Source organism: Pteronotus mesoamericanus, unplaced genomic scaffold, assembly GCF_021234165.1.
Source record: "Pteronotus mesoamericanus isolate MK-2021 breed Mesoamerican mustached bat unplaced genomic scaffold, CSHL_Meso_final contig_68, whole genome shotgun sequence".
NCBI lineage: Eukaryota > Metazoa > Chordata > Mammalia > Chiroptera > Mormoopidae > Pteronotus > Pteronotus mesoamericanus.
Window position 1 is genome coordinate 24416764 of NW_026555234.1, and position 27670 is coordinate 24444433.

General features: G+C 37.9%; 1 protein-coding gene across 5 annotated transcripts in view; it reads right to left on the reverse strand.

The window, feature by feature from the left end:
• Nucleotides 1-20698, reverse strand: part of PDS5A (PDS5 cohesin associated factor A) — a 100168-nt gene extending 79470 nt beyond the window's left edge. For 4 of the 5 annotated variants that reach the window (XR_008529875.1, XM_054582071.1, XM_054582073.1 and 1 more), the window contains exons 1-2: nt 20487-20537; nt 19564-19741 (exon numbers count right to left, since the gene is read on the reverse strand). Coding sequence is in view for 4 of the 5 variants with exons in the window: in XM_054582071.1 (XP_054438046.1) it covers nt 19564-19701 (138 nt within the window). In the remaining variant the exon portion in view is untranslated. Of the gene's footprint in view, nt 1-19563; nt 19742-20486; nt 20538-20602 lie in introns of those variants that run through there. The other variant, XM_054582072.1, reaches the window with a different exon arrangement.
• Nucleotides 20699-27670: the final 6972 nt, after the last annotated feature.

The following is a 27670-nucleotide window of genomic DNA, read 5'->3' on the forward strand; positions in this document are numbered from 1 at the left end:
AAATGAGTTTAGCAAAGTTCCAGGATACAAGATCAATATACAAAACTCAAATTTCTAAAATATTTGGAACAAACAGTCTAAAAATGAAATTAAGAAAACAATTCCATTTACAATAGCATCAGAGAATAAGTTAGGAATAAATTTAACAAAATACATACAAAACCAATAGTCTGAAAACTACACAACACTTTTGAAAGAAATAAAAGATCTACATAAATGAAGAAATGCGCCATCTTCATGGACCAAAAGACTTAGCATTCTTAAGATGGCAATAGTCGCCAAACAGATATACACATTCAACGCACTCCTCTTCAGAATCCAAGCTGACTTCTTTGTAGAAATTGACTCACTAATTCTAAAATTCAGTGGAATTGCTACAACAACCCTAAAAAAAGATCAAAGTAGGAGGATTCACATTTCCTGATTTCAAAACTACAAAATAACAGTAATCAATATGGTATAAAGATCTTATCACAAGAAAGAAAACATTTTAAAAAGTCTATACAAAATAATCGATCTTAACTAATCTTACTATGGTAATCATTTAACAATATATGTAAATGAAGTTATTTAGTGGTACACTTCAAACTTATATACTACTGCATGTCAACTGTATCTCAATAAAACTGGTGGAAAATAAAACCAATGTGGTACTGACACAGGGACAGACATTAAAATCAATAGAATAAAATTAAGAGTAAAGAAATAAACCCATATATCAACAGTCAGCTAATTTTCTACAAGGGTGACAAAGCCATTCAAAGGGGAAAGAATTCCCTTTTCAATAAATGGTGCTGAGGAAACAACAGCCATTACAGTAATAAATGATACTGGGACAAGTGGACACTCACATGCAGAAGAATAAACTTGGACCTTTACCTCATACTATCTACAAAAAATAACAATTTTTTAAATCAGTTTCAATTTTTAAATAATTTGATCAAAACAGATCAGACATAAATGTCAGAGCTAAAAGTTAAAACTCTTCAAACAGGCACAAATCTCTGTGACCATAATTTAGGTAATGGTTTCTTAGATGTGACACCTAACATGTAAATGACAAAAGAAAAAAAATAAATAAATTGAACTTCCTCAGGATAAAGAACATTTGTACCGCAAAGGACACCATCAAGAAAATGAAAAGACTCCCCAGTATGGGGTGTGCAAGAGGCAACCACACATTGATGTTTCTCCCCCTCTCTCCCTCCCTTCCTCTCTCTCTAAAAATAAATAAAATAAAATCTTTTTAAAAAACAACAATAAAAAAAAGAAAATGAAAAGACAACCCACAGAACAAGAGAAAATTTCTACAAATCATATACTTGATAAGGAACTTGTATCTAGATTTTATGTAAGGAACTTTTACTATTCAACACTAAAAAGACAACTCAATATAAAAATGGACAAGCGATCTGAATAAATATATCTCCAAAGAAGATATGCAAACGACTATAAGCTCATGAAAAAATTCATGACACCATTTGTCATTGGGAAAACACAAATCAAAACTACAATGTGATACTACTTCACATCCAACAGGTTAGCTAGAATCAAAAAGTCTGATAACTACTAGTTCTGTCAAGGATGTGGAAAAACTGGAATTCTCACACACTACAAGTGAGAATATAAAATGGTGCACACACTTTGGAAGAGTATGTCAGTTCTTCAAAAGACTAAAGAGAGTTACCACATAACCGAACAATTCTACTCTTACAGGCAAAAAAAGTAAAAACGTATGTCCATTTATATGAACTTTGATGGCCAAAATAAGATAAGTTGACAGAGATCAGAATAGTGTCTGTCTCTGGAGAGAGACAGCCTACTGGAATGTCAGAAATGTTATATATCATGACCTGGATGATTTTTGTGTGTACACATACATAAAAATTAATAGAATGTTACACTTAAGGTTTATTCACTTTACATAAATTAAATATATATTTTAAAAAGAGGTAGAACACACAGCAAATGCCACACAGGATTTCCCACTCCCTATGACTACATTTTTCAGGCTCTACCTGTGGTTGAAAATACCAGAAGAAAAAGTTAGTAAACTTGAAAATAAACCAATAGGAATGATCAAACTTGAAGAACATATAGGCAAATGATTGAAAAAAATTACAGAGCTCCAGTGATCTGAAGACCATATAAAAAAAATCTAACATATCTGTAGAAAGAAGGGAAAGGGGCAGGAAAAATCCTTTAAGATACATAACCAAAAATTTCCCAAATCTGGTGAAAGACAAATTTACAGATCCAGGAAGCTCAGTGATTCCAAAGGAGGACACATCAGGACATAATAGTAAAACTGCTGAAAAATCAAAGAAAAAGGAAAATATCTTGAAAGCAGCCAGAAATATATAGGGAAAAGGTAAACAACGTGCATTAACAATGGGGAATTTCAGCACAGAAATGGAAACTACGTACATTAAACTGTTGAACATTATCAAACAGAATGGAAATACAGCAGGAAATGAAAGAAAAAACAGTAAGAAATATTTAAGAGATAATGGTTGAGTATTTTTCAATAACAATGAAAGACAGAGAAACCCAAACAAGATAAATACAAAGAAAAACACAAAAGACACATCAGGGTCAAAAAAGGGGATAATCTTGAGGGTAGCGAGAGAACTAAGTAATCTCTCTTACTAAGGGATACAGCAATTTACTCTTTGAAATGTTCTATTTAATTGCCATCATATATTTCAAGCACTGCCCATTTGCAAATACTTAAAGTGAAATGATAAGTAATAAAATCACAGGATGATTCAGAAGTCCCACAGGAATCACATCATGTGTTAATAAGAATGATTAGTTTTAGAGAGCCATATTTAAAATGCAAAACAGATTAATGTTACCAATGCTCTTTTTTTGGAAAAAGTAAAATAGTCATTAGTAAAATATATATAAACTACCAATTCAACTTCATTTTTTAAAAAAATTCCAACATGCTATATTTGTAGCAGTTGGCGCAAATTAGGAGGACTAGAATGTTAATGAAACTTCATTGGAAACCCAGAATGTCCACTTTCAGTAGTAAATAAACCCATCAAATGAGCTTGTAAGCTATTACCTTTAGAGACTACTTTTGTTAAATTACATTTTTATAACTATTAATTAAACTGTCTAACAGAATTGTAGATTTAACAGAGTTCTGAATAATAGATTGCCACCAGATAAGATAAAAGGTCATAGCATACATAGTCCCGTGCCTTCCAAAAAGATTCAGATTCTTTCAGAATAAAGCTAAGTTTAAAAATCGTAAGGGAATAGTATTTGTTTCTGGGAAGAATTTTAACTTAAAATATCCTATAACTAATTTTAGAAATCCTTTTCAGACAAAATTTTTGAGAACAGTTAATATGAAATTTACCAATAAGGAAAGTAAAGTACATTTCTGGGATTCTCAATGCATATTCTCTGTATCTAGATCATCTAAAGGACTTATTTAAAATGCAGGGGGAAAATGCAAAAAATTGAGCCCATTCCCAAACTACTACATTTGCTTGGGGGGAGGAGGAGACTAATGGGTATCTGATTCTTAACAAAAGCACCAGTTGATATTTAAGAACCCTGAAAATCTTAGAACCACTCACTTAGATTAGAGCATGCTGATTATCTTCAAGATTTAAAATCTTCTGCATCCACCTAAAATGAGTATATTTGGCACTTAGTGCTACCTTGGCCAAACAAGAAAAGTCAAAGTTAGGAATATTGAGAGGACAATAAATCTAACTTTGTTAGAAAAGATAAGCAATATGTAAACAATAAACACCTGGGCTTTTCCATGCTAAAAAATATAGTATAGGATAGTGGGAGGGATAAACAAGCAGAACACAGATGATTTTTAGGGCACTGAAAGTACTCTGTGTGTAATTGTTTGTCCAAAATCATAGAATGCACACCAAGAGTTAACCCTAATGTAAGCTATGGACTTTTGGGTGAGTATAATGTGTCAATGTAGATTCATTGTTGGCAACAAACATATCATTCTGGGGAGTGACATTAATAATGGGGACACCACACATGTGTGGGGAAAGGAGGTATAAACATTGGAAATGTCAGTACCTTTCCCTTAAATTTGTTATGAAACTGAAACTGCTATAAAAATATATTTTTTAAATCTTTCCTATTTTTTAAAGATTTTATTTATTTATTTTTAGAGTGAGGGGAAGGGGGGAGAAAGTGAGGGAGAGAAACATCTGTGTGTGGTTGTCTCTCATGCACCTCCCACCAGGGACCTGGCCCACAACCCAGGCATGTGCCACCTGGGAATTGAACCAGTGAACCTTTGGTTTGCAGGCCAGTGCTCAATCCACTGAGCACACCAGCCAGGGCTAAAAAATAATTTTTTTAAACAAATCAAGTTTTAAAGGATTACCTAATGACATGGATATACTCATACTATATTGTTCCACGAAAATTAATACATTTACAATATAAATAAAAATTTAAATTTTATTAAAGAAATAGGAATATAAATTTTGGGTGATGATGACATGTTAATGTTGGCAATGGACTAAAACATATTACTCTGGTAATGGATGTGATGTGTTGACATAAGAGGTGGGGTGAGGGGGGAAAAGCAGGGAGTTGTTGGGAACTCTGTACTTCCCACTTAATGTTCTTGTGATGTGAATTGCTCTAAAAAATAGCATCTATTAAAAAAATTAGCAATTGAAAAATAAATAAGAAAGTATAGAAAAACACAAAGAACAATTGAGACAGCAGCAGTGTATATAAGGACACCACTTTGTTTCTGGAAGAAGTTTAAACCATGCTTAGACATATCTTTCTTCAGCTCAAATGCCTGAGTGATTTTTTAAAAAAATTCAAATTCCTTTCTTTTTCATTTAAGAACTAAATTATAATCCTAAAAAAACTGATAAAATATCAATTAAAGGATGAGAATTGAATAGAGTAGACCAAATTATATAACATTACTTCCAATCTAAAATCAATTTTATTTTATTACTGCTTAATGATTTTTACTACTTTCTTCATAGTGATTTTGGTAGATGGTTTGAGAAGAAAATAATTTTCTAAACTTCTCGCAGAAACAAGGTAGTTTCCTTATATACACCGAATCAATCCTTAGGAATCTCAAGTTAAACATTTTAAATCAATGATTTTCTTTTTGCAGATGATTTCACCTCTACTTATTTTATAGTGGCTACATGAAGGATATTCAACAAACATTTGAAATTACAGGACAATTATACATGGCCACTGAATTTAATTTTCAAGTGTTAAACCTAACAAAATTATTTGGCATCAGTTTACTTAGAATTCCTTCCACAGAAATTCTAGGAAATTTGGGAAAAACACACACTGAATATATGTGATAGAAATCCAATTCATAGTATACTAATCTAGTACATAAAATTCTACTAACCATGGTTTTAAATTTTACTCATCTGTAGTCTTCCCACCTAGTGTCATGTGATAAAACTCTCAGCAACTAACTGATTTATTCAGATAGTATCACTTAGAAACAGATTACTGTTCAACCAAAGATGCTATCTGGTCTGGACTAGAGGATAAAAAGAGGCCACAAACTGACCACAAAGAAAAGGTGGCATTCATGTGCTACAGGCATTCTAAATGTACCTTGGTCACATTTAGACACATCACTCTTCAGCTCAAATACCTAAGAGATTTTCTTTTAATTCAAATTCCTTTCTTTGGCATTTAAGAACTTTAATAATTTCATAGGTACTGTCCTCTTTTTTCCTCCCAAACATCTTTTTTAAGATGCTCTAGCTGTAGCAAAACTGTTCTACTCATTTTTCTTCAAACACACCAAGCCTGCCACTGCCTCTCAGTCTTTGTCTTGCTATTCATCTGGCATGTTTTACCACCCATTTGCCTACCAAAGTCTGAGCTTTCAAATCCCTGTCCAACTGTCACCTTCTCCATGAAACTTTTCTTGACCATCAAAATTCTTAGTATTTCTTTATCCAAAGAAACAGATACAATCTTATCATATAATTGGCATTTAACCTATAAGTTATATGATAATCTCATATATTCTTCACATAAATGGAAATCGATTCCAGTGCTAGTCTAGTATAAATCCTGTTTCCCCTGATGGACTAATACTATTTAAGGATTGGTTTTATCAGCACCAACACAGTGCCCTGTACGTGGGTACATATTTAAATGTTTAATCTTACTGATAATTTTATAACATGAACATCACCACATATTATGGCAGTTCCCAACTTTTAAATATCACATATTGAAGAAATGATATATTTGTAACCTGCAAAGGGTGAGGGTCTCTGTATTTAGGCACACCTCTACTATGTAGATGCACAACAGCTGGGAAACTCTGCTTTCATGTAAAAGACCAAAAGATCATGGGTTTGATTCCTGGCCAGGGCACATACAGAGGTTGCAGGTTTGAGCCCCAGTCGGGGTGTGTACAAGAAGGCAACCAATTGATGTTTCTCTCACATTGATATTTGTCTCTCTCTCCCTCCCTTCCTTTCTCTCTCTGAAAGCAGTTAAAAAAAAAAAAAAAAAGTCCTCAGGTGAGGATAAAAAAATTTTTTTTTTTAATTTAGTAAATTCCTTTGTTATCTTTGTATTTGGCTTTCTATTGAAACTGTTATCTAGGAACTTCTGGATTTGTTGTCTTCAGCAAATAAAAACTTGTTAGGTTTTTATTTAATGTATAAACTCCACACATTTTACCTTTCTGACTGGGGAATTAAAACAGACATACTTCCATGCGCCAACTACCTCAGTCAAAGTAGTATTTAACTTAAACAATTAACTCTGAAATTAAAAGCTAATAGAAACAAAATTCATTAATGTCCTTAAATCTGTTCTCCTAATGTGAGCACTGGTCAGTTTTTCCTTAGACATCTACAGATTTCTGATATAGGGAAAATAAATCATGTTATTAGTATTCTATTTCATACATTATTTTTAATAAGACCTCACCTAATTTCTATTTAACTCAAGGTTTTGAATTAAGACCTAGGTGAGGCTTGATGATTTCAATATCATCTGTTACTAATATTTGTCTCCATCTCTATGCCCTCATTTCTTTAAACTAAAAAAAGTCACTCAAGTTCCTTTGAGTTTTTAGAGAAATCTAAATAGAGTTCTTACCCCTCTGAACTTAAATGTGGCACATATTTATTTACTCATTCCCATAAAGAATTTCTCTTGTTGCCAGGAGGCAATAAAATGGCTTCATTTCCAACATATAAATTAGCCAGTTTGACTGCTAATTTAAAAGTATTACTTAATAATACATTATTGAAATCCTGGTTTGTGTGGCTCAGTGGACTGAGTGCCGGCCTGTGAACCATAGAGTTGTCAGTTCACTTCCCAGTCAGAGCACATACTTCAGTTGCAGGCCAGGTCCCCAGTAAGGGGCACACAGGAGGCAATCACACACTGATGTTTTTCTCTCCCTCTCTTTCTCCCTCCCTTCCTCTCTCTAAAAAAATAAATAAATAAAAATTTTAAAAATATACATTAATTGAGAAGCTGGGCATTCTTATACTTGCTGGTGGACACACAAAATGGTACAACCCCCATGGAGAGAGAATTTGGACACCTCTAACAAAATCACTTTCAGATTTACCCTTTCACCCAACAATCCCATTCCTAGGAATTTACCCTAAAGATACACCTCCAAAAATACAAAACAACATGTGAAAAAGGTTATTCACTTTAGGATTATTTGTAATAGCAAAACATTAGAAACAATCTCAAATGCAACAATGAGAGACTAGTTGAATAAACTACTATGGCACACCTATACGGAATACTATAAAAAAAAGACCTCCAGATATGAAGTGATTTCCAAGATATGTATATATAGTAGTCTAACTTTTAAGTAAGAAGGGAGATAACACTGAAAAGATAAACCAGAGACCAAGAAAATGATTATTTATAGTGGCTGGGTATGTGGAAATGGAGTAGAAGAGATAAGATGGGACTAAGACATATGAAAACTGTAAGTTTGTAAGTTCTGACTCTTGAAGCATATAAAATTAAAAAGAATTGAAAGGTAACCACTAACACTGGATACAAATACTCCTACAACTCAACAACAAAATAACCTGATTTAAAAATGAACAAAGGACCTGAACAGACATTTTTCTAAAGATACACAAACAGCCAACAAGCATAAAAAGATGCTCAACACTACTCATCATCAGAAAAATGCAAATCAAAACCACAATGAGATATCACTTCACACCTGTCGGAACACCTATTATCAAAAACACAGAAAATAACAAGCATTGGTGAGGGTGTGGAGAAACTGAAATCCTTATGCACTGGAGGGAAAATAAAAGGATGCAACTGCTATGGAAAACAGTATGCAGTGGTGGTCCAGTATTATGATCTGTAAAGAAATATATATTTGGAATAGTGACCTAGACTTCTGCTCAAGATAGAGGTGTACGTAAACACGGCTTGCCTCCTCGCACAACCACAGCAAAATTACAGCTCAACTACAGAACAAATATCACTCGGGACCATCAGAAAATCGAGCTGTATGGAAGCCAAACAACTTAAGGAATTAAAGAAACCACATTCATTCAGGTGTGTAGGAGGGGCAGAGACGTGGGGACACTGAATGAGCTGGTCCCAAACCCACGTGTGGTGGATATCAAATGGAGGGATATCTCAGGAGCAAGGGATTCTAGCCCCACACCAGACCACCGAGCCCAGGGTTCCAGCGCCAGGAAGGTAAGTCACCGTAACTTCTGGCTGTAAAAACATGATGAAGACATGAGAAGCATATGAGAAGACAAAGAAATATGGCCCAAATGAAACAAGAGAGCAAAACTCCCGGAAAATAACTAAATGAAATGGCATGAGCAATTTACTAGATGCAGAGTCCAAAACACGGGTTATAAGGATGCTCAAGGAACTCAGTGGGTACTTTAACAGCATAAAAATGATCCAATCAGGAATGAAGAAGACACTAAGTGAAATAAAGAACAATTTACAGGGAATCAATAGCAGAATGGATGAAGCTGAGAATCAAATCAATGATTTGGAACATAAAAAAGAAAAAGACATCCAATCAGTAGAGCAAGAAGAAAAATAATCCAAAAATCAAAGATAGTGTAAGGAGCCTCTGGGACAACTTTAAGCATTCCAACATTTGCATCACAGGGGTGCCAGACGGAGAAGAGAAAGAACAAGAAATTGGAAACCTACTTGAAAATAATAAGAGAAAATGTTCCGAATTTGGTGAAGGAAATAGACATACAAGCCCAGGAAATGCAGAGTGCCAAGCAAGATGGGTGCACAGAGGACCACACCAAGACACATCATAATTAAAATGCCAAGGGTTAAAGATAAAGAGAGAATCTTAAAAGCAGCAAGAAAAAAGCAGACAACCACCTACAAAGGAGTAGCCATAAGACTGATTTCTCAAAAGAAACTTTGCAGGATAGAAGGGATTGGCAAGAAGTATTCAAATGATGAAAAGCAAGGACTTACAACCTAGATTATTCCATCCAGCAAAGCGATCATTTAGAATCAAAAAACAGATAAAGTGATTCCAAGACAAGGTAATGCTAAAGGAGTTCATCACCACCAAACCATTATTATATGAAATGTTAAAGGGACTTATTCAAGAAAAAGAAGATCAAAACTATGAACATAAAAATGGCAATAAATAAGTAACTATCAATAACTGAATCTAAAAAACAAACTAAGCAAACAAGCAGAACGGAAACTGAATCATAGATATAGAGAACACTGGGGTGGTAGCCAGTGTGGGAGAGTGGTCTGGGGGAATGGGAAAAAAGGTGAAGGGATTAAGAGGTACAAATTGGTAGTTGCAGAATAGGCAGGGGGATGTTAAGAGCAAGTATAGGAAACGGAGTTGCCAAAGAACTTACACGCACAACTCAGGGGTATGAACAAAGGAGAGGGGTTGCTGAAGGGAGCAGAGGGTGCTGGCTGGAGGGGGGCAACTGTAATAGCATAATCAATAAAAAATAAATAAAAATGGAATTTGGGCAGGAAACTGGAAAGAAAAGAAAACAGAAATATATATTTGGTCTTTGCCTACAATTCCTGGCTCATAGCTCCAGGAACTTCTGGAATTTTCTAAGTATTAAGAGTGAAAAAAAGGTTATCTTTCATTATGTTAATGAGGTGACTTTTGGAAAGCACCCAAAGAGGAGGGCTAGTTGCTAATAAAACCAACCATGTGGTTAGAAGTTGTAATTTTCAGTCTCATCTACCCCCATCTTCATATAGGGGAGAAGGGATGGAGGTTGAATCAATCATCAATGGTCAATGATTTTATCAATTGTGTCTATATAGCAGAGCCTTCATAAAAAACAAGGGGAAGTGGGTACAGAGAGCTCCTGGGTTGGTGAACATATGGAGATGCAGGGAGAGTGGTGTCCCTGGAGAAGGAAAGAAGTTCCACACTCCTTCCCACATACCTTGCCCTATGCATCTCTTCCATCTAGCTGTTCCAAAGTGATATCCTTTTACAATAAACCAGTGATCTAGTAAGTAACATGTTTCTCTGAGTTCTGTGAGCCATTCTAGCAACTTAAACCTAAGGAGGGGTTGTGGGAACCACTGCTTTACAGTCAATTGGTCAGAAGTACTGGTGACAACCTGGACTTGTGAGTGGCATTGTGAGTTGGAAGGGGTGTCTGGAATCACCAGTCTGTGGTCATTCGATCAGAAGCACAGGTAACCTGGCATCTAAAGTGTGACTGGGGAGTTGGGGAGACTGTCTTGTAGGACTGAATCCTTAACCTGTGGAATATGATGCTTCCTCTGTGTAGATAGTATCAGAATTTAGTTGCATTTTGGAACAACCTGCTGGTGTTTGAGAACTGTTTGTTCTTGGGAAACCCCCCACTCCACTGTGGAACTGGGTCAGAAAACCTAATTTAGGTGGTTCTTTAGAAAAATAAAAATAGAATTATTATATGATCCAGTGATCACAGCAATATATAGTCTGGATATGTATATGTATGTAGATATCTACATAGATCTCTATATATACATACATGCATGCAAAAGAATTGAAAATATGATCTCAGAGAAATGCATGCACACTCATGTTCATTGAAGTATTATTCACAATAGTCAAGAGGTAAAAACTACCTAAAAGTCTATCAATGGATTGATCAATGAAGGAAATGTGGCATGTACACACACACACACACACACACACACACACACACACACACACACAATGTAATGCTAAATAGCCTTTAAAAAAAAGAAGGAAATCCTGTCATATGCTTACAACATGGAGATGTCTTAAGGAGACATTATGTTAAGTGAAATAAACCCGTCAGAAAAAGACAAATACTGTATGTTTCCACTTACAGAAGGAATATAAAGGATGCACACTTTTAGAAAGTAGAATGGTGGTTGCCAGTGGCTGGGAGGGAAAAGGGGGGGTTGTTCGATGGTTATAGAGTTTCAGTTTTGCAAGATGAAAAAGTTGTAGATATCTATTGTATTAACAATGTGCATATTGTTAATACTAGTTAAAATGGTCAAGGTGATAAATTTTATGTTGTGTTTTTATAATAAAAAACATCAAGCAATATGTCAGTGGAAATAAAGAGTTGGTTGATTGAATATAAACAGAAAGAAATTGTATATAAAATTGATAACATAACCACTCAGACAAAAAAATTTAAATTCAAGTAATTAACATGGTACTCTATATAACCTTAATGCGACAGAAAGAATTATAAAGAAATCTTGCAAGAGATACTGATATAGTAGGTCTGAATTTTTTTGTACTTACAGTAGGGTAGTATGAATAAATCAATTTCACAAAGGAAAACAAGTGTACACTCTAAGAGAAGGATGATACAAATATGGAATGGGGGAAGTTTAGGATAAATTTTGTGATACTAGGTTTCAGTTGAAGGTAGGCAAATTGAACTCATGATTTAAAGTATATGTGTATATATTTTCTAGTTCTAGACACTGAAAGGGCCTAAAGAAATCACATCCTAGTAACAATGTGAACATAGTGCCCATGCTCAGATCTTGGTTTATAAATATCATTTCCTACTAAGATGAAAATGGGGCTCTTTGGAGACTATTACCGATCCAAATCTGGGGCAGGGAAGCACAAGGTGGAACATCTTGTACCAGAAAACAAAGAAGTGCTCAAAAACTCAGAAAGACATATCAAGAAGACACAAGAAGTTTCAAAAAGACAACCAATTTGACTCTCAAAGAAACAGAGAGTAGTGAATTATAATGCACTGAATACAGAATCCATGACTAATTTTTTTTAAATGAGGGTGGGGGGTAGGCTCTTCTTTACAGAATGACAGCTAGTACATGTAGAAGGAATGACAGAATAAGCCAACATGTTATAATCATCAAAGTGAATGCTAAAATGGTTACATAAGAACTGTTGAAAAACAAATTATTTTTACAAATTGTCACCTTAAATATTACTAATTGCAAAGGAGGGAAATGTATCTTTATAATGGAGAGTACTGACCATCTCTAACCAAGTGATCATATTTAGCATAACCAATAGGACAAAATAATATACATGCCGCCTGATATAAAGCAAAGGGAACTAATAATTATACAAGACCACTCGCACAGTATGTTTGCAAAAAAAAAAAAAAAAAAAAAAAAAAAATCAACTTGAATCAAAGCATGAAGAAATGAGACAAAAACATGGAACTCCTCTAAGACAAATGCTTCAAAACTCTCTCTGTCCTGCCAAAATGGTGAGAGAACTTTGTAGGTTAAGACGACTAAGGAGACAAGATAAAAGCATGTGATACTATACTGCAACCCAACTTTTTTTACGGCAACTGGGAGAATTTTATTATGGACAGTATAATGGATACCACTGCATCGATGTTAAATGTTTTGAGTGTGATAATAATTGTGAAAAGTGGGAGAACATCCTTGTTCTAAGAAGAATGCTGAAGGATTCTGTGATGGAATGTCCTGTTTTCAAGTGACTCTTAAACAAAGAAGTATGTTGTGTGTGTGTGTCTGTGTGTGCAGTAACATAAAAGCAAGCCAAGGAGACAAATGTTGTCTGAGTAAAAGGATATGAGTGTTGCAGGCACAATTTTTTCCAGTATTTCTAGAGGTGTAAAATGTCTCAAAAATAAAAAGTTGAGATAGAAAAAAAAGGGATAGAAAAATCATCATTATAATCAGACAGTAATACTTTGCAGTAAAAATTCAAATAATATGAGAAACATTTCTAAAATCAAATTAGAAGTCTCCCCCATAATTTTTCTAATTAGCACATAAACAATTCCTACAATTTTTTCTTACAGTTTTTAAAATAAATGTTATATATCTAGCTAGTTGGCTGCAAATACATACTATTGTTTTTGAGATTAAATGTTTTTTCAAGTTGATAAGTATGCTAAAAAGTGAACAGTTGGTACACTTTGACTTGGCATCAGAGCTCCCGTGATAGATTAAGGATGGCTATAAATTCTTTCCTACTTCTTCCATTAAGAAGTAGGGTTAATTTTTCTCCCCTTGAATGTGGGCTGGGCTGTGATTACATTAACTAGTAGAGTAAGTTAGAAGTGACACTGCCGATTCTGAATCAAGCCTCTAAAAGTGCTGGCAACCTCCTCCCTTCCTTCATACTGTCTTGGAGCCCTGAGTGCAACTACCCTACTGGAAAGAGCATGTGAAGAAGCCCTAAGGCTATGACACACACAAGAAAAAGGGCCCAGCTGAGTCCAGGCTATTAGTTGTTCCTACCAAGGCACCAAGTGTTTGAGAGAAGCCAGTGTGGATCTTCTAGACTACCAACTGAGTACCACGGAGTGAGCCCAGTAAGCAATGTGGAGCAGAGGAACAATCAAGCCAAGCCCTGCCCAACTTCCTGACCCACAAAACTGTGAGATAAGAAAAGCTGCTCACAGTAGCCAAAAGGTAGAAGTAACCCATGTGTCCACTGACTGATGCACAAATAAACAAAAGATGTTGTATACATACAGTGAAATACTACTCAGCCTTAAAAAGTAAAATCTGCCTCATACTACAATATGAAGGAACCTTGAAGACACTGTGCTAAGTGAAATAAGCCAGTCACAAAAGGACAAATACTGTGTGATTCCACCCATAAAGTAGTAAGATTCATAGAGACTAAAAGAAGAATGGTTGTTGCCTGGGCTGGGGGAAGGGGAGAATATAGAGTTATTGTTTAAAGGGTAAAAGTTTTGGTTAGGGAACATGAAAAAATTCTGGGGTGGAAAGTGATAATGGTTGTACAACACTGTGAATGCCACAGACTGCATACTCAAAAATTAATAAAATGGTAAATTTTGATACACACACACACACGCATATTCATTCTCTCTCTCTCTCTCTCTCTCTCTCTCTCTCTCGCTCTGTATCACAAAAAAAGGTTGCTGTTTTAAACCACAGGATTTGGAGTAGTTTGTTACAGAGCAACTGAAAAACAGAATAGTTCTACACAAATCAAGCCTAAAATAGGAACTGTCCTGCACTATTACTTCACCAACACATACTGGCTATGTCTTAGGGCTTGATTTTTAAGAAATTTTGCCTCTCCACTTTTTTAATTCTTAGTGGAATCTAGAGGTGAAATTACATACTGAATTTTATGTAACATTAAGATGCCATGTGGCAATTATGGATAAATAAAAATCATTTATGGAGGTGAAAATTACAACCAAACTAAGTATTTCTGGAGTCCACCTGGAAGAAAGAAAAGGGAAAGAATTTATGGGCTTCCTGTCCCTAATCTAGTCCTCCCCTCTCTCAACCTAGGTTTGATGAAAAAAGGGGGAGGCCCTACATTAAATCAAGCCCACCATATCTTAATTCCTACTATCAAACAGGCCAGGCCAGGCTATAGAAAGCAGAAGTGAGACTGTGGGGAAGAGAGAGAATGGTTGACAGAAAGAGAAAGATTATAGTCGAGTGAAAAAAAAAAATGCAGAAATAATACCTGATGGGAGAAAAATGGGGTATATTTTCAGAACAATAAAATCCTATTATTTCATCTTTCCTAATTCTTAGCAACAAGGTAGTAATTATTTGGATTTTATTCTGTGACATAATAAATATAGCTAATTTGGGTATGAAATTGTGGCCAGAGGACTATTAGAGCACTGAGCTCTGAAATCAGGTAATAAGAAATGGATATCAGAAACAAATTTTACCCTTCCCATTCCTCCCTCCCTCTAAAAACCAAGGCTTATCAAGGACCTCCCAACTCCAAAACAGCAAGAAAGCAAGGAACAAAAAACAAACAAACAAAAAGTGTGTGTAGCACATAGTTCTATAGTATTACGTGATCAGAGATTGACTGTATATAACCAACTGTGGACAGAATCACATAATTGAACTTTATAGACCACTGTTCATAGGTGTATATTGAACGTGTTATAAAACTTATCAAACGTGATCTCTGAATTAGCTTCAGAACCTTCAACTATGTAAGAGGAAGGCTTTTTGTGAACTATAGACCTTCACGCTTAATGTAACATTGGTAGCAAACTGCTGTCCTTCCAAAATAGCCAAGTAACTTTTGTATGGCTTTTAATATCTGTCAATTAATATATAACTAACTTATCTATGTAACGAAACCGTTAAGGACAATTTTCAGCTTTATGTGACTACGGTTGGTCACAACGTCTCAGACTCAGTTTCTTCATCTGGAAAATTAAAACAAAACCAAATAAACTCTAAGCTACATATCTACACTTTAGTTCTAAAATTCTAAATATGTATTTCATCATCTCTAGTATACAGGTAAGGTACTTAGTTGCATTGAGCTGGTCAAAAAGTTCATTTTCCCCTCCCCCCCACCCCACACTCAGGTAAGATGGCTGTGGTAGTGCTTTATTGTCTTTAACTTCACTGGAAACAATTTTGTTAGATTGTATTTTGACCGCTGTCATATCAGCCTGCATTTAAAAAACTTATCAAAATTGGTGAACTTTTATATAGCCATTTTAATATTGGAGATGGAAGAAAATAAGCAACAATTTCAGCATATATTTTATTATTTCAAGAAAGGTTAAAAATGCAACTGAAATACAAAAAAAAGATTTTTGTGCAGTCTGTGTGCTGTGACTGAACATGTCAAGAGTGGTCTGTGAAGTTTGTGCTGGAGATTTCTCACTGGATGGTGCTCTACCGTCCAGTAGACCAGCTGAAGTTGATAGCAATCAAATTAAGGCATTAATTGAGAATAATCAATGTTATACCATATGTGAGATAGCCAACATACTCAAAATATCTAAATCAGTGAAATTATTGGTGAAAATGGGAAATATGTTTTTTATTTTATGGAAAAAGAGAAACTTTTTGGCCAACCCAATAATTCAAAATATTTTCATATTATCTTTCATTTTCAAAAATAAAAATATTTCTCTAATCCAATATTAATTCAAACTATTTATTTGTTCATTCAACTAATATTTGTTGAACACCTAAGTATGTGCCAGGCATTAACTTTGGCACTGTAAGGATGCAAAAATAAATATAAGCTTTGTATTTGCAAAGCTTATAGAGAAGTTGGGGAGACAAACCAAATAAACATATGCATAAGTGTAATATCACAACTATAATAAGTGATGTGAAGAAATTAAAAGAGTATATAATGGATAATACAATGGAGAACACATACACACACTCTCTCTCTTCCCCTCTCTCTTCTAATGGAGTTATAAGAGTACTTGTGTAAGAGACTTCCCTTAAGAACAACAAATAAATGACAGATGAATTGACAAGACTGGTACGTATGGCTGACATAATGTGGGATCTGTCTAGGCAGAAATAAATATGGCATGTTCAAGGAACTGACAGAAGGCCAATGCGATTGGACTTAAAAGTACTTAGTTTCTTAGAAATCAAAACTTCTAATATATGAAAAAATACCTTAGCTCTTCAGAGATATCCTCTAAGGATTATCTTTAAGGAAGCTTCAAAGCATCACAATAGTTTTTCTCTAATGTTAAAAAAAAAATGCTGTCCTAGGCTATGCTGGGTAGCTTAATGGGTGAGAGCATCATCTCAATATGCCAATGTTGCGGGTTCAGCCCATGGTCAGGGCACATACAAGAACCAACCAATGAATGCATAAATAAGTGGAACAACAAATCAATCTCTCTCTCTCTCTCTCTCTCTCTCTCTCCCGCTTAAAGAAAAAATTGCTGTCCTATATCTCCCTGCAAAAGACCGACTAACTCTCATTGATTCCCTTTCCTTTTCATTTTACTGTTTTCAATTGCACAGTAAAAACCACAGCTTCTTAGCTCTACTTCTTAGATGAAGGTAGCTATAAGAATAAAAATAAATATAATGCTACTGCTCTGGCTCTGCCACGAACCTGCCCTATTAATGATCTTGTTAAATGTTACTTGGCCACTTTGAACCTAACTTTTATCATCTGTAAACAGAGAGAGTCCCAGAATTTCTTTTAAGAGCTTTTAACTCTAAAATTATGTTTTCACTATAAAAATGCTTGTTTTGTTCTTTAAACTGAACAGAATTAGACAAATATCTCTGAATTCCACGGACCAAGATTCCATTTGCTTTTAAGCCCTCTTTGTATTTAAAAAGCATTTGAACATTGTTGCTATGTTACAATAATAATAAATTGTTGAATTAATAAAATCTGCCTAAGGGTCTAAAACACAAATTATCAAAAACACAGTTAAACATTATTTAAAAAGCTACACTTCAAATGAGACAGTAATACTTTAACTAAACAGGAATCCTTAAAAAGTCAAAATGGTACTTCCAAAATAGACTTAGAAAAGCAGGAGGAAGACAAAATCTTAAAAATTCTTCAGAAAAGCAAAATTTTAGCATAGAATTAAAATTAGTTAATATGCACATCAATTTTAACTTCCAAAAGAACTCATAATGAATATTCTAATCCAATGCTCATTCTGGACTTGGTTCACAGTATTTCTGCCATTTAATCTATTTTCAAGTGGAAAATGTAAGTACAGTCATAACTTTTTAAACCAGATTATCCAGCTCTAGAATTTAAGTTTTAATATTTTTCACATGAATACAATTAAAAAGATTAATAAAATTTTTACTTAACAGTTTTATATTTTATAATTTTTCAACATCTCAGAAACACTCAATATAACCTTATGGATCATCAATTAAGCACCTCACTTCTTGTAAAATATTTAGTATCAAGATTTATTTTAAAGGAAGGTATTGTGTCCTACACCTTAAAGAGACAACAACTAATTAGATTTTTAAACATTAAACTACAAGAATACTTTAAAATGGCCCCGGCCTGGTACTTGGTTAGAGTGTCCTCCCAATAGCCAAGGTTGCGGATTCAATCCCCAGTCAGGGCACATACAAGAATCAACCAATAAATGCATAAATAAGTGGAACAACAAATAGATGTTTTTCTCAAATCAATAAAAAAAAAATTTTTTTTAAAGAATACTTTGAATATTCATTAAGCATTCACAACATTGTAAACATTTACTAGGCATTATACTAAGCTCTAAAAGCAAAGAAAGGGGCAAGATCATTCCCTAAAAATACATAGCACTACGGTAGAAACACTATTAACATTGTATCTTCCCTAGCCTCCCACCAGGTCTGGTTCTAACTTTGACTTGTCCCTTGGATCATTCCCTACCTCTTTATTCCCATTATCAGAACGCCAAGATTTTAACACCTTTCACTTAGACTACTATCAACAGTTTCTTAGCTGGATTCCCTGCTCCAATCTAGACAACTTTGACAACCAAAATGTCTTCCACATTGGCAAATGTCCTCTTAGGGGTCACAGACATGGTGGTTGAGAACCACTGCATCAAGTTGATCCCTTAATAAGAACAGAGTTTACTTTGCAAGGCTGTGGCCACAATCTATGCCCATGCAACACAGCAAAAAACTGATCAATATAAAGCTGAAACTTCCAATTTTGACCTTAGGACCACCATACTTAAACTAAATACCTACTTATAAGCTGATTCTCTACAAAAGGAGCCATAAGTCTTTCTTACAACTCTTTGAACATGTGCACCTAAAGCATCACCTTACTTCAAGCCTGAATTTTGAAAAGCCAGTACCTCCTCTCAAAGCTTAACCATACTATACACACATTTAAGTTTATAACTATAAAATTATGACACTTTGACAAAATACTTTTGTACTTAAATCAAGTCTCTTCAGAAGCTGATGAAAATAGGATTTCCTAGACTAATTATTACCTACATTTAAGGTTGTAAGCTACTTTGAACAATATCCTCATAACTATTTCTAGGAAAAAAAAACTTTAAAAGTTGAATTCTTATGCTTAAAAAACAAGATAAAAAACACATACATACACTCTTTTTCATTTTCCATAATGGTTATGCTCCCCCTCCCCGCCCCCAACCACAGAACTTATTATTCAAAGATACGGCCAAAATAGAATACCTTTCAGATGGAGTAAAGGAGATGAGCTATCTTTACAAGCCTCTTAAGAGAAGCTCTAAAAGTCAGGCCTAGAAGAGCAGTTCCCACCACCGGAGAGAGCACTTCCTACCACGCACGTCTGAAGCGTGGGGGCTCCGTCCACCCGCCTACCTTCAGTCGTTTGATCATTTCGTCGGTGGTGATCTTGTCGGTGATCTCCTTTACCCCCGGAGGGTAAGCAATCTTCCCGTCTGCACTCCCGACGCCACAGAGGGCAGTGGCAGGCTTGGGCTGCGCGGTGAAGTCCATCCTGGGGGACAACTTTTCTTTCACAGTCCTCTACCGGCCTCTATCGGTCAGAAAACAAAAGTTCAGCGGGAAAGGGGCGACTTTGTAACCTCTTTTTTCATTTCAACAATCTCTAATCTGCAAAGGGCCCTATCTCCCCGGAGGCCGGGGACGAGGCGGCAGCCCCACCACCCGCTCCTTCCCCGGGCTTGGACCCGGGCGGGTGCCCCGCCACCCCCACCCACGCGGGCCCCGCCAGCTCCGGGCCCACGGGGTTCTCCGGAACAGCCGCTGCGGCCGCGGGAAGCGCCGAGCAGCGCCAGGAGTTTCCCATTCCGCCTTTCACAATGAAATCCATCCCCAAGCACGGAGGTCCGAAGTTTGGCGGCCTCGGGAGTCCGGCGTGGCCCCCAAGGCCCCGGCTCCATCGGAGAGAAACGCCGAGTGTCCGTACGGCTGGTCCCCTTCGGGAAAGGAGACCAGAGGCCTATAGGGTTCGGCTTAGGCCTCAAAACTAGGGGCCAGACTGGACCCACACGCAGCGGCGGCTCCCGGGAAAGAACGCCCTTGCCAGGCCCAGCTTCGGGACCTCCGGCGTCCCCGCCACGCTCCTCCCCTCCCCTGTCCCGCTCTCCCACCCCCGCGGGAGGAGAAAACAAGCCGCCCTCCACCCCAAACCCCACGCAAGGAAGCGGCTGACGCGGCTCCGCACTTCACATTTTGTTCCTTCAACTTCGGCTAAGGGACCCCAGCGGTTTCTGTTGCCCCCGGCCACCAAGCACCGTCCCGCGCCGCCAAGGCCTTACCAGCACCTCCGGGCAGCCCCGCCGGGCCTCGGTCCCTCACCCCCACCCCCCGATCTCCCCTTCCGTCCCCTCCCTTCACCAGCCGAGGGCGGGAGCCTAGCCGCCGCCGCCTTTACCTCCTCCTCCTCATGCGGGCGGAAGGTGCATCCAGCGCTCGGGCCTCTGTCAGGTGGTTGCGCCGCCGCCCCTCGTCGGGCTGCACACAAAGCGGCTTCGTGGGTCCCGCCGCCGCCGCCGCCGCCCGCCCCGGAGCGGCGCTTGGGCTGGCGGAGCCGAGGAGGAGCAGCCGCCGCGGGGGGAGACGCGGGGCGAATGTGCGCTGGGAGGGTAGACACTGCCGCTCTCCGTCTGGCCGAGGAAGAGCAGCCTCGGAGAAGGCTCCTCCGGGACCGTGTGCGCTTGTGTCCCCCGGGACCCCCGCTGCCCGCCCGTCCGCACCTCGCGCCGGCCGGGTCCGCTGACCCGGACCCGGACCCGGACGCCCCTCTCAGCGGCGCGCGCCCGGCGATCCGTGTACCCCGGAGCCGACGCCTCGCACACACACCGGCCCGTCACGCGAGCGGTGCGAGAGCACGCGAGAGCAGGGCGCGCGCCTCGCTCCCACCCCTTCCTCTGCCGGCCGTGCCTCCGCCTCCCTCGGGCCCGTGCCTGCCGCGCGTGGGGCGGACAGCGCCGCCACCCGGTTGGCGCCAAGACCTGCGGCGCGGAGCGCCCTGGGGAAGACGCGACCCAAAAGGCAAGCAGAGGAGGAGCCCGGGTGGCGGGAAGCGAACCCGGTCCCTGAGGCGCTGGCAGGGCATGCAGGACGAAGAGAGCTTTAACTTTCGTCGCAGAAATGAGTTCCTGACTTTTGGGGGTCATCCTGAGGGACCTGCGCGGAACTTGTTGAAAGGCGGCTAATTACTCGATGAAAGAGAACTGCTTTCCTCCCTAGGGAAAGAAGATCTGCAAACTGAGGAAAAGTTTTGTAACATGGCACAACGTGGGCTGCTCATTCTTGTACCTTCTGACAATCACCGGAGTTAGCCCTCTCCTCTTTAGATTTCTAAAGTTAATATTTTGAAAGCTGTAAAATATAAAAATAGCAGAGTTAAGTGGTTCTCAGACAAGGGTCTGAAATGAAAGTCCCTGGGCTCCACTCCCAAACCGTGGAACCCAGAAATAAGTAAGTTTAAAAATTTGCTAGATGGTTCTTGTAAATATGGAGGAACTCTCTGTCTCTCTCTCTTTTTAATCTTCACCAGAGGACATGCTTATTGATTTTAGAGGCACCCCCAACTGGGAGGGACCCTGGGCATGTACCCTGACGGGGAATCAAACCCGCCACCTTTGGTTTACAGGAGGACACTCCAATCAACTGAGCCGCACCGGCCAGAGCGCGGAAGAACTCATTTTTTAAAGAATCTTATAAATATACCAGAGAATAACTTTTTCTTTCATAGAGAGGAAAACACAGTGCAGTGGGTTTGAGCAATTTAATGTAAAAAGTTGAGCAAATGAACCTCAAAAGCACATAATATCAGAAAATGGACTTGGGAAAAAACAAATTAATATAAAATAGCATCCAGCTCTTGAAACTGACAATGGCCATAGTTTAAAATAATATGCAATTATTCATTTAAATTATTCTTGATAGATACTCATTGGTTTTTTTCCACATCATTTACTTGATCTTAAAAATGTTAAGGGTACTGCCGTCACTGAACTGTTTTTTTGGGGGGCATTACACAAGGGAGATCCCAGTTATCTTGGAATCTAAGGTGTCACAGTTGCTGATTTGCTAGAACTCTGCCTAAAAGCCTATGCTTTATTCTTGGGCATTTAGAGTAGTTGGCAGAATCCATTCAAGATTGCATTTATCCAAACTATTAAAACACCCAAAACCTCCTCTATTTTTAGGCTGTCCATCACAGGGTTTTTAAAATGTCATTTAAATAACTAAAGAATGATGCTCTTGCTGGGTGGCTGGTTAGCTCAGTTGGTTAGAGTGTGGTGCTAACAAAGGGTGATGATTTTCGTTTTCATTGCTGCTCTAAATAATTTACTTATTATTAAATGGAGTCTTGTATATGCCCACAAATTTTAATTTTATACAACTTATTATTTTGTTAATATTGACTTTATGAGCTCAAAATATAATAAGCTCCCAGGATTTCTGTTTTTACTTCTTTTCTTAAACATTTGTTTCCACTTACAGTAAATGAGATAGAATCATTTGTGCAACAATTATTTCAAGAGGTCCTAGTATGCAAGACATTGTTTTGGGCACTGAGAAAAAAAAATTGGTAGTGGGGAAGTAGACAAAATTTCCTGCCTGCCTTGGTGGAGCTTAATTTGTTGGAGGAGAGATAAACTCAATAAACTGCTATGGAGGCAAATAAAGATGATGGGGGATGCAGGTCACACATAACCTTTTAGGCCTTTGGCTTTTGTCTTGTGCTCTGACTGAAATGGGGAATTATCGGAGTGTTTCAAACAGAGAAGTGATGTGATATGATTTAAGTTTTATGAGCTAGGCAGCCTTGCACAAATTACATCATTTTTCTATGCCTCATTTTCTTCATCTTGAAATAGGGATAATAGTTTTTATTTCAGAAGGTCATTATAAGGAATAAATAAGCTAACATTTGTAAAGTGCCTAGAATAGTAACTGGCACATACTAAGCCCAACAAAAAATTTTTTCAGTTCTCTTTTTTTGTTTACTTGCTTGTTTATTGATTTTAGAGAAACAGGAAGTGGGGGGGGGAGAGAGAGAACATTGCTGTGAGAGAGAAACATTGATTGGATGCCTCCCATATGCACCCCAACCACTGATTGCACCTGCAACCTAGGTATGTGCCAGGATCTGGAATTGAGACCCAACCTTTTGTTGTATGGGGTGACGCTCCAACTTACTGAGCCACACCAATCAGGGACATGAATTTATACATATATATGTGTGTATATAAATAATGAATCAGTACAGCTAGTGGGTTGAAAATAATGTATTGAAATAGAATAATCCAAGTATAAGACAACTGCAAAAATTTCAATGAGAGATGGTATAAGGACCAGATAATAACAGTGGAAGTGATGGAAAATGGCATAAGAAAAAGAGAAGAGTCAAGAAATTAAGGATGACACCAAAGTTTTAGACCTGAGTAACTAGGATAATGTAACCACTAACTGAGAATGGGAGGACTACGCTTGGAGCAGATTTAGGGTCAGGATGTCTTTTAGACATCCAAGCTATTTAAAAATTAACTTAATGAACAGTTACTGAGCTCCTGCAGTGGGTAAGTTATTGTATTAGGCACTGGGGAAATACCTAAAAAACAAAGACAAAGTCTCTGTCCTTGTAGGGTCAGGATCTATTGGAGGACTCAGACATACAATGAACCATAATCCTAGGCAAGGCTGTGATATATTCCATAATAGGGATTTGAACTGTGAGCTTTTTTACATTGTCTGTGAGCTTTTGAACTACATTGCCTATGGTAGCTTCCCAAAGGAAGGGGCATTTGAGGCTGGACCTTGAATGGTGAGTTATTGTGGTAAGTAGTTGCTGTGGGTAGGGCAATAGCTAATAGAGATAACTGCAGGTGAACAAAGGCCTTAAGGTGAACTTAGCTAATTAAGTGCAATTTGGGGGGAGGGTGGAGTTTGGTGTGGTCAGAACAATGATTGAATAAAGGAGTGGCTTTGTGAGCCTTACTCTAACCACACATAATTACAATCAGCCCCCCTCCCATATACACACATCTAAGCATACAATTTATGTACAGAATAATACCTAATTCAGCTTCAGAATAAATCCCTAAATCCCTATTTCAACCATACTGCTAACCAGACTCTTTCTATATAGAAATTCCAGATGCAAACTCTGGGACAATTCTGTCCAATAAAATTTCTGAAACAATGGAAATGTTCCATACTTGCATTGTCCAGCACAGTAGCCACTAGCTACACGTAACTCTACAACATTTGAAATGTGGCTACTGCAACCAGGGAACTGAAGTTTTAATTTAATTTAATATAGCTTAATTTAAATTTTAAAATCTAAACAGCCATATATAGCTAGTGGCTACTGCATTGGACAGTGAGGTTCTAGGGTATAGAGTTTTAGGAGTGATTGACAGCAGATGAAGGTAGAAGAAAAATTGTATTCATAGTGAATGCTGTAGATATGGAGCACAGTGATAGGTTAAAAGGATGAATTGGGGTAATAGGAGACTAAAGCCATTTATAGTGAAAGTGAACTAAGGTAAAAATATAACAAAACAGAAAAAATTGCAAAAATTTTAAGATATTTAAAGCAGTTTGAGAAAGTGTGCTTATTCTATTTATCTGAAATAACTTACTTAGTTAGGTTTTCAATTTGAAATGTAACTTGCAGAGACCCAAGATGGCAGAGCAGTAAGTGGAAGCTACACTAGCCTCCTCCCAGGACCAAACTGGAATTACAACTAAATTATAGAAAAATCATCTTGAATAACCAACTAAACACTAGCTGGAGAGAAGCCTTATAACCACAAAGAGACGGTAGAAGCCACATCACCACAATGAGACTGGTAAGGAGTGTGGAGGAGATTCAAGAGGGCTGGCTGGGCTCCCATGGGTGACAGCTGAAGATCTGGAGGGATATTTCAGTGGCTGGGGGATTTCCCCTGAGAATGTGGGGTCTACACCTCAAGCAGGGCTCCCCAACCTACAGCACCAGAACTGGGAAAGGAACCCGCATAACATACAGCTATGAAAAGCAGTGGGGTTTCTGTTCACCAGGGAGAGATGGCTGGAGATACAGAGAGCCTCCAAAAAGCCAATGCACAAAATTCTATTTGTAGCCATTTACCCTGGGCTCTGGCAGAGGGAGGGCAGAGTGGACTAGAGATGCATGAGGGGAGTGTGGGGCTGGTGGCTCTGGGGAGAAAACTGAAGAAACAGCTGTGGGGATCCCTGTGCTGAGTCATTCTCCATACTACAGAAGCTATCTTTCTCAGTCAGGGAACTCCCCTCCTCCCCTCCAAGTGGAATTAGCCTGAGGGGAAGCAATAGCACCACCCACAGGAATCACTCTTCCCCCACCCTGTGGTGCTTCTGCCTTGCTGCTTAGGAGTACAGCTGGAAGACTTTCACTGACAAAGACTAACAGAAAGTCTGCAAGCAGAGGCAGATCTCTGGGACTTTAGCTGACCCGCCCCTGGGCCCAGTGCTGGAAAAAGCCAGCTTTGGTGCACAGCCTCATTCTTTCTATACACACCGAGGCCCAGCAGGGGTAGCCACAAGCTATGGATTGCTGATAGCTCCAAACAGGTGGCCCAGGACCAATCACAGGCAGTGTGTAACATCACACCAGAGTCTTCGTAGATCTACCTAATACATAGAAACAAATACAAAAAAGCAGCCAAAATGGGAAAATTCTTTGTCCCCAAACCCCAATTAACATTCCCTGAATGGAAGAACAAGAGAATTCTCCAGAAAAAGAACTATATGAAATGGAGGCAAGTGATTTATCAGATAGATTAGGGTAATGATTATATGGATACTCAACAGCATGAAAAAAGACATAGAAACCATAAAAAGGACCAGTCAGAATTAAAGAATACAATATCTGAAATAAATAATACACTGGAAGGAACAAAGAGTAGGTTAGATGAAGCAGAGGACTGAATCAGTGAGTTGGAAGTCAACGTTGAAAAAAAGAGTTAAAAAAAAATGAGAGCTTAAGAAACCTTTGGGACAACATGATGCATTACGACATCTGCATCATAGGAATACCAGAAGGAGAAGAGAGTGAGCAAAGGATTGAGAACCTATCTGAAGACATAATGACCAAAAATTTCACTAATCTGGTGAAGAAAAAAGACATACAAATCCAGGAAGCTCAGAGAGTACCAAACAAGTTAGACCCAAAGAGGCCTATATCAAGACACTATATAATTCAACTGGCAAGGCTTAAATACAAGGAGAGAATCCTAAAAGGTGCAAGAGAAAAACAGGTATCTACATACAAGGGAGCACCAATTCAACTGCCATCTGATTTCTCAAGAGAAACATTTCAGGCCAGTGGCATGAAACATTCAAGGTGTTGAAAAGCAAGCACCTACAACCAAAGCTACTTTACCCAGCGAGGCTATCATTTAAAATTGAAGGAGAAATAAGAAGCTTCCCAGACAAGAAAAACAATAAAGAAGTTTGTTAACACCATACCAGTACTGCAACAATTGTTAAAGGGCTTGCTTTATGAAGAAGAAGAGAAAGAAACACAAAAATAGAGGAAACTACTCTAACAATAAAATGGCCCTAATTAGGTGATTATCTATCAATAATCACCTCAAATGTAAGTGGCTTAAATGCTCCAACCAAAATGCGTAGAGTAGCTGAATGGATAAAAAAAGCAAGACCCACATATGTGCTGCCTCCAGGAAACCCACCTCATTGAAAGATACACAAAGGTCAAAAGTAAAGAAATGGTAAAAGATATTTCATGCAAATGGAAAGGAAAAAGAAAAAGCTGAGGTAGCAGTGCCTATGTCTGACAAGATAAACTTTAATACCAAGGCTATAGTGAGAGACAAAGAAAGGCACTACATAATGGTAAAGGGAACACTACAGCAAGAGGATATAACCCTTGTAAACATCTATGCAACCAACATATGGGCACCTAAATATGTAAAGCAAATTTTCATAGACATAAAGGGAGAAATTGACAGAAATGCAAGAATTTTAACACCCCATTGACTTCCATGGATAGATCTTCTAGACAGGAAATCAACAAGGAGACAGCAGCTTTAAACAACACACTAGATCAAATGGATTTAATTGATATCTTCAGAGCATTTCATTCCAAAACAACAGAATACACAGGCTTTTCAAGTGAACATGGAATGTTTTCTGGGATAGACCACATGTTAGGACACAAAACAAGTCTTAATAAATTTAAGAAGATTGAAATAGTTACCCAGCATCTTCTCTGACCACAATGCTATGAATCTAGAAATCAATCACAAGAAGAACACTTTAAAACACACAAAGATATGGAAGTTAAATAACATGTTATTAAACAACAAATAGGTCAACAATGAGATCAAAGAAGAAATCAAAAGATACCTTGAAACAAATGAAAATGAGAACACAACAATCCAAAATCTGTAGGATACAGGGAGAGCAATCCTAAGAGGGAAGTTCACAGCATTACAGGCCT